Here is a 15,413-nt window from a genome sequence, read left to right on the forward strand (position 1 = left end):
AGGATGCACGGTGCAAGCTAAGAATTGTTATTTCTGTCCTTTCTGACCCTCTTTGGAAGCTTTTCTGTTTAAAAGTTAACTATTTTAATTTATATTTAAAGAAAATTAGTTTTCTTGGTTTTAAAAGCCTTCAATATTTTTTAGAAAATTCAATATAGAAGACCTGAGTAGATTCACCTTCAAGTATTGGTTGACTTGAGCTCAGAATTTCTTAAAGGAAGCTTTTGAGAGAGGTTAAATATTAACCACTCTTTTCTTATCAAAGTACATTAGAAATCAGAATACTGCATTATTTTCCCACATGATAAATTATAACCAACAGGTAATGTCCAGGACAAGTGTGACTTGAGGAAGAGCTGAAAGCTTACTCCGTGTGCCATTCCCAATTGCTTGATTGGTACAGGGCACTAATGCCTACCTGCAGGATATTCACATTTGTAACCCTGTGACTTGAACTCACTTTGGATTCCTTGGCTGTTGTGCCTACCAGTTTCTTCTGATGCTGTTTGCAAGAAGTAAATGCATTTGTCTACCATCTGACCTGCGGTAATTCTGATGCGAGAAGGTGATCCTGGTAACTAGTTTGAATTGTACTTGTTGAATAATTTAGCTCAGGTTTGTTTCTGGATAGGTGGCTATCCAGATGAGCATGTTGTATTACTGCCTATTGTCATGGTGACAGTACTAGCTGCTGTCTTCTCCCTTCTCTGAGTTTTCTGAGTGCAATATGAGGGCTGTCCTTGCTTGGGATTCAATACAGCAAATCCTCGCTGACAGACTTAGATTTGGCACAGTGGCTTATAAATGAGTGTTGTTTTGTTTCAACATATGTAATAGAATTCAAATATATGCACTGGATGCACTAATATTAGCTCTACAATATTAACTACTAGCAAGTGGGAAGCTAACTTAAGCAATTACATTTTCTTAGGTCAGTGCAGTTAACTCTTGGCTTTAATTAGCCACATTTAAACTCTTGGTTTTAATTAGTTGAAGTGTTATCAGAATTCCCTGTCAGGAAAAATATCTATATATTTACAAACACATAAACGTACACAAAATACTGTCTTATTTATATTTGTGTGTTATATAAACAAAATATTGTCAGAGCAGCTGCTAACGCATCATACTGATTAGTGGAGTACGTGTGCATTTTTTATGAAAAATAATCAAGTCTTTGGTGAAGGACATGGTGCCTTGTGTGTCTGTGTTGTCTGTGTTTGAACTGGTCCCAGTGAAATGCTGTGCAGCCCCTGTTCCCTGGAGAAGGGGTCTTGCTGCAGTGCAGGACTGTGGTGGTTTTAATCTAGGCCTTCCCTGGTTACCAGTTTGTAACCAAGGAAGGGGCAGTGTTCCCAGTATTCCATACGATTTTTACATAAATCGAGGTATAAATAAGAAGGGAGGAGAGGCCTTCACTCTTTCTTCTCCTCCAGCGAAGTTCAGGAACAGTGGATCCCTGTGTTGGCCTTGCTTATCTAAGGCTGAGGCCTGCAGCATCCACTGACCTGCCACGTGGAGGCTTGGGGAGTGCTGGCCGTGTGTGTGTCAATCCTGGTTTTTTCCTAAGGGACGTGGTGAGATTTGTTTTACTAGTTATTTTACTAGTTCTCAGGTTTGATTGCGCATATCTATTCGGTGTCCCTTTTTATTTCCTTTTGTCCCTTTTTCCCCTTTCCCTATCCCTTCGAGGGGTGTTTGGATTCCCTTTTGCTGTGTACATAGCATCTTAACTGTAATATTTTTATATATAACTAGCTTGATTTTTGAGTTTTTCAATTTGCATAGTTTTTTTCCTTTGCCCTGGGGGAAGTAGAAAGGGGGGAAGAGAGGGGCTGCTACTGGGGGGTTGGGCATTTGGCAGGGAGCCAAGTCCGAACCATCACAAGGACCCAGCTGCTCTGCCTAGCAGCTGCGAAGGGAGAAGGGTGGTTGGAGTAAGAGCACACAGCCCTCCCAGACTCTCCAGACGCAACATCGCTAATCCAATTTCTTTTTCAGGGTAAAATCACTTTACGTTTTCTCCTATGTGTAAGGAAATTTTTTAAACATCTTGCTGAAGAGCTGAATTCATTGGGCAGAATGAACATTGGTGTGATTAGAAGTTATTTGGAAAGGATAGTTTTGCAGCAGTTCCCAAGTTTGTTTTAATGCCGATTTCTTTCACCTGAATTTTTTTTTTAATTTATGTATATTGTGTGCGAGGGTTTTGATGTTGGTTTATATTTTCCTTAGAGATTCATAGGATTGTGTATATGAAACGTGGTCAAAGTGTGATTTAACTGCTGAATGTAGGATGCAATGGTAGGTGTGATAAATATTGCTACAGACAAAATCTAAAAGAAGGGCAGGTACTCTGATCTCAGATTTCAGACTGTGCTATAACTTTACCACACTAAAAAATATGTGGATGCCACTTTGAGTTTTAAATGTATTTGCTCAAAATATTTTGATTTCTAGGAACTTTGAACCAAAAGAACTGGGGCAAGAAATATTCAGCCTGCAATGGTCCCAAACAATCGCCAATCAATATAGATGAAGATCTTACCCAAGTAAATGTGAATCTGAAGAAACTTAAATTCCACGGATGGGAAAAGGAAACTTTGGAAGATACTTTCATTCGCAACACTGGCAAAACAGGTAAAAAGTCAGATTTCATGTTTGGAGCTAAATGAGGTCAGAAAAGTAATATAGCATGACAACCAACCAAAGACTTGTAATGGATCATTTTCATTTCACTTTTCCTTAGCTGATGCATTCTGAATTTATCTATTAAATAAATGAGTAAATAAGAGCAGTGATGACAATACTAAACATAACAGAAAAATCACACAAATAAAAATGATGTGCATTGACAGATATAGCCAAAGCAATCACATCAAAACTATCATCCCCTTCATAGAAGCTAAACAGTAATTTGGCATTTGCTATGAAATACTACATATTTAGAATATTAATATGCAAAAAGTAATTTTTCAAAAGTATGAATAAATTATCTATGCATCTAAAAGCACTTCATGGATGAGTTGAGGTTTTGAAACACTCAGGATGGGATTCATCTCACACATAGACACATACAAGGTAGAAATTTGCATCTGAATTACTCTTACAGACTCCTTCTAACAGTCAAAGAAGAGAATTAGGTGCTTTTATGGTATGATTTTTCTTACCAATCTTAGAATAGTATTTTAGAAAAAAGTGATTTTTTTCTGTTTTTTTTTATTTCAAGTTATATCTCAGTTTAAATGAGACACAAGTGTTTTGCTGAGGATGAGTTATGAGGAAGACCCAAACTCCTCCCTCTAAGCAACTGCAAATCCGAAATTAAGAGGTTCCAATTAAGAAAAAATGTGGAAAAAGGAAGAATAAAAGCCCTTTATTAAAAGATATATGTGTATTGGCAGAAACAACAAAAGGACACAAGTAAAACAACCAAACAATAATCCTATAACCAAAAATAAACCCCTTCAAAACAAATAAACAAACAAAAAAAGGTAAACAGTTCAGTTTGTGCCCTTTGGTGCAATTCTAACCACAGTCAGCAGAGGTCGCTGTTGGATCACTGGTCATCACCACGTGGAGCGGGGCCCCTCTGTATGCTGGAGAAGCCAAAAAAAATTGAGGTCTTCCCTTCCCCCCCACCAGGAAAGGGGAGAGAGGAGGGAAAGAAAGAAAAAGGTCCTTCCCAACAGGAACTCACTCTCCTGCTGGCTGAATCATGTGGTATAGCTTCCCTTCTCCTTTGATGTACACAAGAACTGCTACCAGGAGAGGCCTCCTGAACAGTTCCTTGCTGATAAAAATCCAAGCCACCTGCAAGCTCCTGCTACTTCGACCTTGTTCCAGCTTTGGCAGCAACCAAACTCCTCCCCCTGTTTCCCAGGAGAGGAGAGGAAAAAAAAGTTAAAAAAAAAAAAAAAAAACACAAACCCTTCCACTCAGACAAGATCTTGAGGGCCATCAACTTGGAATGTGGTTTTACCAACCACTTCTTTTGTGTTAGTTAATGACCCAAGCCACAGCTAACCTACCTGTTCAACATCTCTTTCACACTGTGGGCAGGGGGAAGGGAAAATTCCTGCTTAGTTTCTAAGAACAAACAAAACCATGACAAGTTCCTATTTCTCCCAGCCATAAAAGAAGCTTATGTTGGTATTTAAATTGTCAGACAAATATTTTTGCAACCACTTATAAATCCAGGGTAGCAGTTACTAAAAGCTGCTTGTTTGAAGTACTGTTTCTGGTTTGGGGCATAAGTGTAGAGCAAGGAATCTCTTAACGATGTTCTTTGCCTTCTGCCAGTTCCATGGAGACCCCTAGACCATCCTGTTTAGTTTAGTTTAGTTTAGTGTTGTTCCTAATTTCTATTCTTGGCCCTGTCATGTTTTTCCTACATACTACTCACAAATCACTTACTTCCCTCTTGCCCTACTAGCTGAGATAAATAGTGCATTTGTATTTTCAAGATACCCCTGAGAAAACTTCTTAAGTCCTTGAAAGTAAACTGAGCTCTTCCTCATCTACAGAAATTCAAATATTATACAAGGAACTGCTAAGCTCATTAAAATTGTCTTCGAGGTTTTGAGGAAAGGAATGTAATGAAACTGAACTCTGTTAGTCATCTTTTAAGCAAGTGGTCAAGCAATTCTCAATAGCTGGAGATGGGAAAGCAAAATGTACAGTTCAGTGTGTTCCACCCTGCTCATTCTCTCCAGAAGACAAATGCTTAGTTGCATCTACAGTTTGTGTACAACTGTGTCCAGTTGAAGACCTGTTATCCCATTTTCATGTGGGAGATAGCTCAGCAGCTGAGGGGTCTCACAGCCAGGACATTCATCCTAAGAACTGGCTAAAATTTTCTTTTCTCATGTTGCCTCATGATTTGTGTACAGAATTATGGTTAAAAATGGGGTGCAGGTGTGTATTTTCCCTTTTGTTAAAAAAACAGGTGCTTTCAGGGAGCTATGTGTTCAGGAATTTGCTTCCTTAGACAGCCAGCATGGTGGTTAAAGCCAGTTGTCTGAGCTTTTTAATGTAGTTCTATGTCTAGTTTCAGTTAACAGGAGATCAAGTGCACTTCATTAAATGATTGTTTTATGAATTTCATCATTAAATGAAACATTTTCTCCATGATAACAGTGAATTACAACATTTCTTACTTAGTTTAAATAACCAATTTCCTATCAAATTACTTATGAAATACAGAGAAATATGTATGTCATATTACGTTATAGCACCTAATACTGAAATATGAGAGTTATAGATGCCTTGACTGGTGTTTATATTGACACTCTTTATTTTATCTCCCTCTCAATTTGTTCAGTGGAAATTAATCTGACAAGTGATTATTATGTAAGTGGAGGTGGGTTAGACACCATATTCAAAGCAAGCAAGATCACGTTCCACTGGGGAAAATGCAACGCATCATCAGATGGGTCAGAACATAGTTTAGAAGGACGAAAATTTCCGCTTGAGGTAAAGTATAGAATTGATTTTGATTATTTTGATGATTTGACAATCTGAAAAATTAGTATTCTTTACTAAATACTTTTGTTTATCTCTTGATCTATTTGCAAATATAATCATCCGCTTAAATCCAAATCAATAACATCTAAATTATGCATTTTAGAAGGGCAGTGTAAAATGTTAGTCCATGGCATGTTGGGAATGTCTCAACATTGTTTTCACACGTCTTTTAAGATGACATGAGATGTCAGTTCTGTTAATCTGACAAAGTTCATGCTCCCACTAACAATTAAGCTTCTACAAGTTTGACTCATCGTATTCCACATCAGTTCATTGTTTGTAGTGTAAATGGACTTCTCAAAGCTAGGACTGCTGAGAGCCCTTGGGAGCTGCTGGACCTCACAGAGACAAAGCACAGCCAATGTCACTGGGCAGGAAGGAGCTGGTAGTGATGTGCCAAGAGTCATGTGAGAGCAGGTCCTGGGTGCAGCTGCATTCACAGGCAGCCAGGCCAGCACACCCCTGGCTGGTTCAGCAGGATAGTTTGCAGCAGCATGGGGATGGAGCAGCTCTCACTGAGATACGCAAAGGCACTCTGCGGGCCAAACTTTCTACCCTCAAAATGACATCATGGTCATTTTCCAGTTAAAAAGATTTAGTTGGGGCAGGCAACTGAGAGGTTGCTTTTAGATAGCCAGTTGCTGATGAATTCTATTCTTTATCTTCAGGTAATGCATGTAGGATAGATAAAAAAATCCATATATTTATGTTTCAATTTTTGTTTGGATCCTTTTTTTTCTCAAAATGGTAGTATAAATAACTGCATTTTTAAATTTTTTATTATATATATATATATAACATTTTGAATATATTTTTACTTGCAGATGCAAATCTACTGCTATGATGCAGACCAGTTTACAGATTTTGAAGAGGCAGTTAAAGGAAATGGAAAATTAAGAGCTTTATCAATTTTGTTTGAGGTAAACAAAGTATATCTTTGTGTCATTTAACAAGCCTTAAAACACACCAGATGTTCAAGCTGAATTTAACTGGTTCCAGTGTGTGATCACTGAGTTAAAAATTTGCATGTATTTTTCTAATTTAGTCTTGCGGAAAAGCAAATGGACAAAACACATTTGCTTGGTTTTAAGTCTTCTATAATTTTAGTGGTAAACTGTAATTTTCAGATTTTTTTCACGAAGCCTGCACTGTTAAAATATGCAATTTCTTTTTAACAGATTGGACTAGAAGATAATCCAGATTACAATGCAATCATTAATGGAGTAGATAGTGTTAGTCGTTTTGGTAAGTTCGCCTCTATGTTTTATTGATTACTGATTAGACAAAATTCCATTTCAGTGTGATTAATGAAACCTTTAAAACATTGAGGATCACAGTATTGTATTGCTCAGCCGTGTCTATTTTATTAGAAATTACAAAAGTTATCTGGATAGACTGGAGAGCTCACGATCACTAACCGTGTGAAATTTAACATGAGCAAGAGCCAGATTCTGCACCTGAGACTGGGTAATCCTGATTATTTGTACAAACTGTGGAATGATTTTCTGGAGAGCATCCCTTTGGAAAGAGAGCTAGGGGTTTGGTTTGATGGCAAGTTGATTATGTGTCAGCAGTGCCCTGGCAGCCAGGAGGGCCAACCATGTCCTGGGGAGCATCAGGCAAAGCATCACCTTCCAGTCGAGGGAGGTGATTGTCCCGCTCTGCTCTGCACTGGTACGGCCTCACCCTGGGTCCTGCATGCAGTTCTGGGTGCTGCAGTGTAAGAAGGACATCAAGCTATTAGAGAGCGTCCAGAGAAGGGCAACCAAGACTGAGAAAGGTCTCGAAGACAAGACTCACAAGGGGTGTCTGAGGTGACTTATTTTGTTCAGCTTGGAGAAGGGGTGCCTCATCACAGTCTACAACTTCTTTAAGAGGGGCAGCAGAGGATGATTTGCTGATCTCTGTGGTGACCAGTGATAGGACCTGAGGATATGAAGTAAAGCTGCATCAGGGGAAGTTCAGATTGGGCATCAGAAAAGGTCTATCACTGAGATGGTGATCTGTCACTGGAACAGGCTCCCCAGAGAACTAAATGGTTATGGCACCAAGCATCTGGATGATGCTCTTAGTCATATCATTTGGTTTCAGATACTCCTGTGAGAAGAAAGGAGTTGGGCTTGATGATCCTCATGGGTCTCTCTTCCAACTTGAGATATGATTTTCTGTGATTTATTTACCCCAAGACTGAGTATTTGTAACAACAGAAGTAAGTGAAAATTAATAAATCTAACTATCACGAGAAATTTGCGACTGCTAAAATGCTAAAACTAGGCTAAAACTGGATTTATTATGTGAGTCTTCTTAATCATACATTTCAGCATTTTTATATCTGGTTGAAAGCCAGATAATGCTGTTCCATCTACCCACAGTGAGCCTTACAAGAGTGAGACTATATGAATATCAGTATTCAGTAGACTCAGTGGAGAGGAATCCTTTTTTTCAGTTGCTCCTGTGTAAATCTGAACTAATACAATTACATTGTATTTGTGGTAGCATTATTAAAAGCAATCGTTAACAATTTTGTGTTTAAGAAATGCTCTGACATGGTTGGTTATTGGAACACATTGGAATTCAGTGTAGTACATGAAGAGATCTGGGCTCTGTTTCTAACTCAGTTTCACAGTGGCTTTGCAGAAGAATAAACATGAATGAGCACGGTCTTGAACAGGAATATTTTCTTGAATCATGTCCATAACCTTAAGTAAACTGTGTCTCAGATTTCCTTTATGTAATGATGCTAGATTTTGTAAAGCTCCTTTAGATCAATAGGTTGAAAGTGTACAAAGCTATTTTAAAAGCTTTCAGAAGTATGACTCTAAAATCAAGATTTTCTTTTCTCTGGAAAATAAACACTATTCAACAAATATAAAAGGGAGCAACTTTCATAAATTATAAAGACAGAGGAGGTCAAAATGTAAAGCAGTTAAGATTCATTACTTTTGTGTGCCATCTTCTATGAAACAAAAAGGAGAACGAGTAATACATCAAGGCAGATGTTGTCTTACAGCCTTGGAAGGAGCTGTAAAGCTATCACTAACAAGATTCAAGATAAAGTCACTACATGGCACTTCAACGATGAGTAGAATATAATTTTCTTGAAAAAAATGCAAATGAGCTCAGACAATTCAGGTCATGAATAATCAAGTTGTTTCTTCTGAAGAAAGGTGAATAGCACACAATCTGTCTTTGTCTGTGATGTACATGAATTGTCCTTGTCAGTCATATCTGTATTGTGCTTAATTGAATCCCAGTTGCTGAGTTCTCGAGCTCTGCAGAGGAGCACTCCTGTTTCTTCTGGACAAACACTCTTTTTTCTTATTCTTTGTATGTGTTTTATTTTACAATCTAGGCTGTCAATAAAATTTTAAAATTTTATTTTAAAATCTAGGTTGCCATTAAAGGATATTCTAAAATCCAAAGCTGCAAAATGTAAGCAAAATGTATGTATCTCATTCTTCCTATGAATGAGAAGTTTCATGTCCCCAAGCATCTACATAAAATGGACTGGTATTCATTTTTACTGAGGGAGGAATATGTTAACTAGACACATACCAGATAGCAATGATAGCTTCTGTCTGAAGGCTGATTAATGTTTCGACAGGAGAAACAAAAGGATGGGCTTTGCTTGGCACTGCCAAATGTTCCCTTTTCACGACACATGGAAAAGAGATGGGGAGGAGCCAGCTCTTAAATCTTAACTCAGTAGAGCAGTCGCTCTACAGAAGAAAAACTCCAATCACTTGTAATAAACTGTTCATGTGATGTCACCAAATTTGAAAAGAATTATGAAGACAAAGACAGTTAAAAAATCTGTACAGGGCTCCAGTAACGTATCTCTAAAACCACAAGTTAATGCAAGGTCTGAAAATTCATTAGATTTTTAGAAGTAAATATTTACCAAATAGGGAGAAATTCAAAATCTGTAACTTTCAACTAAAATAAGGTATATAAGGATCTATGCTATTCCAAACTGTGAAAAACAGCATTAATTTGGATGCACCAGACAATAAGGCAGATAATTGTCACAGACTGAAAAAATCTACCTTGTTGAAGTTGGTACCATTTATGCCAGTTTCTGTTGCTGGACCCTACCACCATACCAGCAGAAACTTAGCCTTCTGTGGATGGACTTCCAGCAATTCCTCATGCTTACTAACAGCTGACAATGTTCGAGGTAAACTGCTGACCTGAAAGATGTGATATTATTTTCACAGGATAGTAAATAGAGTGGGCACACTCTCCCGGAGGACGTCTTTGCATCCTTCACTGATTTGTGTTACGATGTTTTGCTGTATTATCGCCATTTTAAAAAAACCTGATCCACAGAAATTCTGCTTCCACTATCACGAGTAATATTAACTCTCAGGTCTAATATGGTGACAGCTCCCCATTCAGTGATTTTTTGCAGCAGCTTGGATCCTGCAAGAAACTCAACAACTTGATTAATTTCATGGAGTATTTGAAGCCGTGTCATGAGACCTAGAACAAAGATTTAACATGTTGGTTTTTTGTTTTTGAAGTTCAAGAGTGGGACAAAGATTTGGCATCTTGGACATTTATGAGTAAGCTTAGAGATGAACAAATTCTTGTGAACCAATGTACGGATAATTTATTACTGGAGTAACTCATTACACCTTCCCAAATAAACGGAGTTGGTTTTACAGAATACTTATTCAAACTAAATAGAAAAGGCTCTGCAATTTATTTGTATGTTAGATTCTCTGGAGATTAAATTTTTAATAACCTCAAAATTATCACATTCCTATAATGATAACTCTTTTGGAGAGTGTGATTTCTATTTATTCATTGCTTCTGTAGCATTTTAACTGTCTGACTATTTTTTTTTCAGGAAAACAGGCTGCCTTAGAACCATTTATTTTGCTGAATCTTTTGCCGAATGCAACAGACAAATATTACACTTATAATGGGTCTTTATCAGCTCCTCCATGCTCTGAAACAGTTGAATGGATTGTGTTCAAAGATACCATAAGTATTTCTGAAAACCAGGTAATTTGTGTAATGTTGTAAAAACAAAACATTATACATAATACCAAAGAAAAATATTTGCCCTGTATGGCATTCACTGCCAGCCCAAAAACATAGCTCTTCTTCTATCTAGTTAGAAGTTTTTCATGCAGCCATTAAATTAGAAACCATATATATTACTGGAGTGTATCTTCTCCTTTTTTTTTTTTTTTTTTAAGTTTAGGACTAGAATCTGAGCCATTTCTTGTCTTAAAATGGGGTAAGAACATACTCTGGGCTGTCTGGACTTAGAGCTCAGATAAAGAGGAGTACCCATGCTCCCCCAGCCAAATGGTGGTACTGGGCAGAGCACAGCTCCAATAGCAGAGTGGTTGAGAAATACTGGTGGAGTTAAACTATTAGATATACCGATGGTACAGAAGAACAAAAGTTCAGTGCCATGCTGGATAGTTCAACTGTGAGACTTTAACCAGCAGCATCTACCCAGAGTTTTTGCCTGCTGGCAGAATCTGGTCAATTTATTATGACTTCTGACTTCTTTTTTTCCTCACCTCTTCTAGTTGGCTGTATTCTGTGAAGTCCTTACAATGCAGCAGTCTGGCTATGTTATGCTGATGGACTACCTGCAAAACAACTTTAGAGAGCAGCAATATAAGTTCTTTGGGCAAGTGTTTTCCTCTTACACTGGACAAGAAGAAATTCACGAAGCAGGTACTTACTAAACAATCATTCTTCTCTTCACAAGTTAAAAGACAGTTTTCAGTAAAAGATTCATCCAAGTATGAAGATACTCATTTTAAACTGTGCAGAACATAGCACACTGTATTATTACTCATAAATCTATCACTTCAGAGAAAAAAACTAGCAATCAAAAAACATGTCAGATTAAATGGAGTGGAAAATTAAATGCTTGTCTTGACCAAGCATTCAGTGAAGATCACGTCAGTTCAAGCTTTCTTGCACTGCCCTTTTAATGTGTTTCAGACCCAAACAATGCTGCCTTTTCAGGGACTGCAAGAGAATTTTGTTTTACAAATCCATTTGGTTCCTTGTCATGTAGTGTGAATGTTTTTACAACAGAGACTGAAGTGAGGTCACCAAACTAATTTCATGTAGTCTGCTTAGAAACTGATAGATAAAGAGAATCCTAGAAGCCAGATTCTGTTCCCTGTTTTACCCAAAACTTCAGGGAAGTTTATGAAGGTTATATGACCAAAATAGTACATTATGAAATGGGAAATAAGATCTAGTACTAAATATGGAAGTAAATGATTTCTATGCTTAAAAGCACAGAAGAATATAGAGTAAACCTCTAAATTGAGGGCATTATGTTGCTACTTGAGTGGGAATACCTGTAGATACTTAACCTCAATTGCACTGAACTGTGCTTAATTAGACATAAACAGATCACCAAAGCACATGGTATAGGTGTTCTACAGATTTAAAAGAAGTGTGTTTTCATAAATATACTTGTTTGTATTTATGTGCACATGTGTATATATATATACAACAAATGCAACTATAGAATTTGTTTAATGTAGACCATTAGAGAAGCATTTATATTTTCACCTCCATTTTAAGAGAAGGTAAATAAAACCCCCTAGGAATCATTGAACTCAAATGTCCAGCTGTAACCTGAATGCCAAGGTCTCCAAGAGTAAGTAGGCTTATGCATTTCATGTTTAAAATTGCATAGTAGTTAACAGAAGAAAAAAAAATCTTGTTAATCCCTTTAGAGGATGCAAGAAAAATTACAGGAGTGAGTCTTAGTGAGGTAGACAATTGAAAAATTATTTCGCATTGTGAAACCTATAATCCTAATTAGGAAGTAGGATTAAATGTTTGATTTATTGCTGTTGTTAATACATGACATTTCTTAAGTAGAACTAAGTGTCATTGGAAGAGCTAAAAGAATATTTCTATTACATTATAAACTAATTTCAGCAAAATATTGTCAGAATTGTTTTCACAGTGACATCCTTAATGTTCTTGGAGTACTAGCACTGTCTTAATGTGTACATGGGAGATGCTTTGTTCTCCAGGCCTGCCTAGTAATATATGTAGTTTCCCTGGATGATATGTATGTATATATGTATTTAAGAAGATTAGAATAGCTAATCCTTACAGACATACTTGAGGATTCAACTAAAAAGTGTTTTGAAATTGTAATGCTTTACCTACAACAACCTCAGCTGTCATGCAAATCTATTTATAATATAAATCATTATTTATTCCTATAAACCTGAGAACCATCGTGGTGGCTGCTGAGCCCATTACATGACTCCCCATCCACTCCACCCTTCTGGTAAGGCCCCTGGTGTAAGGGCAGAAACCTGACTCTTATTAATCTTCCTGGAATTAGTACAGGGTCAGGACTCATGCCTTTACCCTATCACATTCCCCAGTCGACATGAATTCTCAGATTCTATCCAAACATTTGTGTGGGACACTTTGCACTGGCAATGTGTGGTGTGCAGGTGCCCAGATGCTGGCATTGGTGGGTACATGTGTGGCCTCTGTGAAGATAGCCTGGGTCTGCCCTGAGCCGGACACAGACAGTTCCAGCTGGCTCCAACTCACCTACCTCAGGGCACAGCTGAGCCCCTTGGCCACAGGTGGTGGCTATGGGAAAACAAAGCTGCACAACGGTGAGGAGTGAGGGGAAAAGTGTGAAAAGCAGCCCTGTGACACCCAGGTGAGAGAAGAAGGTGGTGCTCTAGGAGCAGAGATTCCCCTGCAGCCTATGGTGAAGATAAGATCTTCTGTGGCGCACTGTGGAGACTCCATGCAGGAGCAGGCTCCTGGCCGGAGCTGTGGCTTGTGGAGAGGAGCCCATGCAGGAGCAGGTTATCTAGCAGGTCTGTGACCCCGTGGGGGACCCGAAGTATAGCGGTCTGTTCCTAAAAGACTAAGCAAGCTGGAAGAATTCATGAAGGACTGTATCCTGTGGTTGGGATGCAACACTGGTGCAGGGGAGCAGCATGAGGAGGAAGGAGTGGCAGAAGCAAAGCAATAGAACTGACCACACTGCCCATTCCTTATCCCACTGTGCCACTGGGAGTGGGAAAGTGGAAGAGTCAGGAGTGAAGTTGAGCCTGAAAAGAAAGAAAAGGTGGGGAGATGTTTGTGGTTTTGTTTTTGTTTCTCACTATCCTACTCTATTTATTTGTTGCTAAATTAAATTTCTGGTAAGTCGAGTCTGTTTTTCCCATGATGGTTACTGGTGAGCGATCTCCCTGTCTTTATCTTGACCCATCAGCATTTTCATCTTACTTTTTTTCTCTGCCCTGCTGAAGAGGGGAAGTGGGAGAGCAGCTCAGTGGGTACCTGGTGACCAGCTGACCCAGCACGCATCTACTGTGCTGCTCCACCTCCACCACAGAGAGGGAGTAGACTGGGAATATGATGAACTACTTTTTGCCACACACTATGTCAGGGATCTGCAAAGCCCCTGAATATCTTAATGTAAATGAAGTGATTTCATGGCCTTAACAATTGAAAAGCTGCATTTAAACGATAAAAAATCTCAAACCTAGATTCAGCTAAAAGTAGAAGAAAACAACAAATGTGGGGGGAAAGCAGCCAAATTTGGGCAGCTCGTAAAGGTCTTTCGGTCAAAAATACAGCCCAGGCAGTTTTTGACAATGATTTGGCCAAAGTACTCCAGTCATTCCCCATGACGCCAATTAGTTTAGATGAAAATTTTTTTAAGTTACATGAGTAGCATTTAATTCCATGGACAGATAAGCAGAGATAGGTGCATTATCATGATGTGATATGATATGCAAAACCAGCATCTAAGTACTCATGTGGGGAAAGCAGGGACTTGAATTCAAGCCCAGCAGGGGTTTGAATAGGCCTCTGACTTCCTGTGAATTTTTTTACTCTGTATTTTGCTGCTTGAGACTTGTAATCCAGTTTAATATCTGTAACTTCAGATTAGTAACAGACTTGAGAACTCCCTTTCTTGCCCAGATTTTCCAAAAGTTGTTATCAGAGCAGAAATATTTAATTAGGTAAGTTGTTATGTGATCTCCTTTCTTTTTGTAGTCTCTGGACAGGGAAAATGGGAAAAAGCAGGAGCAAAGTATCTCTGTGTTGCTAAGACTGGCAGGAGAGAAGGAAACAGCACAGACAGAATGACTTAGGAAATGACATCGGAAGAAGGGCCAGAGAACATCTTGGGAAGAAATGGAGGTGAAATAATAGGTAGATTATTGTCATATAGGAATACTGTTGGTCACTGCTGAAATGAACATGAAAAGAAGGAGAACAAAAAGGAAGACAACTTTTTTTTTCTTGTGGGAAAATAGAAGAGCCATCTGGAAAAGGAAAAAAACTCCAAAGAACTAATAGTGGAGACACCAATCTTGTATCTTTAAAAGTTCTATAATACTGTTCTATTACTCTGAATATAGTCAGAGATTTCAGAACCAAATTCACTCACATGCAAAAAGATGAAAGGAGGAAGAAGAGAGAAAAACAAGATAAGTATTTATAACACAGAGAAACTTGATGTTTACATTATAAAAAGCATTTTGAGAGTAATTTTTAACACCTTCAAAAAGAAATATCTATGGAGTCTTTAGAATCATTAAAAAAAATTAAATCAGTTTAATTCATCTGTCTTAATACTCAGAATTGAGAAGGGAATTATCTTGGATGGTTTAGTGATTTACTTTTGCCATCTGGTGGAAATGAGGTGGAATGAAAAATTTAATAATGGAATGTACACAACTTAAGATTTTTTTTTTTTTAATTTGCTCTTCTTTACATCAATTAAAAGGATTCAGTGCCATGAATAAAATGGTATATCAGGTTTATAGCAGAGTAGATTAAAAACCCGGCAAGCTACAGATTTCAGCTAATTTACACAGACACAGATAATGCCTGTATCA

The 15,413-nt window shown here is 38.0% G+C and overlaps 1 protein-coding gene across 1 annotated transcript in view; it reads left to right on the forward strand.

Annotated features, from left to right (window-relative positions):
* Nucleotides 1-15,413, forward strand: part of PTPRZ1 (protein tyrosine phosphatase, receptor type Z1) — an 82,707-nt gene that overhangs the window by 16,176 nt on the left and 51,118 nt on the right. The window contains exons 3-8 of the mRNA XM_027897004.1: nucleotides 2,461-2,640; nucleotides 5,324-5,475; nucleotides 6,351-6,446; nucleotides 6,705-6,771; nucleotides 10,379-10,536; nucleotides 11,076-11,226. Of these exons, the coding sequence (XP_027752805.1) occupies nucleotides 2,461-2,640; nucleotides 5,324-5,475; nucleotides 6,351-6,446; nucleotides 6,705-6,771; nucleotides 10,379-10,536; nucleotides 11,076-11,226 (804 nt within the window). The remainder of the gene's footprint in view (nucleotides 1-2,460; nucleotides 2,641-5,323; nucleotides 5,476-6,350; nucleotides 6,447-6,704; nucleotides 6,772-10,378; nucleotides 10,537-11,075; nucleotides 11,227-15,413) is intronic.

This window comes from Empidonax traillii, unplaced genomic scaffold (genome assembly GCF_003031625.1).
Source record: "Empidonax traillii isolate 1590-97213 ecotype Southwest subspecies unplaced genomic scaffold, ASM303162v1 scaffold524:size468641, whole genome shotgun sequence".
Taxonomy (NCBI): domain Eukaryota; kingdom Metazoa; phylum Chordata; class Aves; order Passeriformes; family Tyrannidae; genus Empidonax; species Empidonax traillii.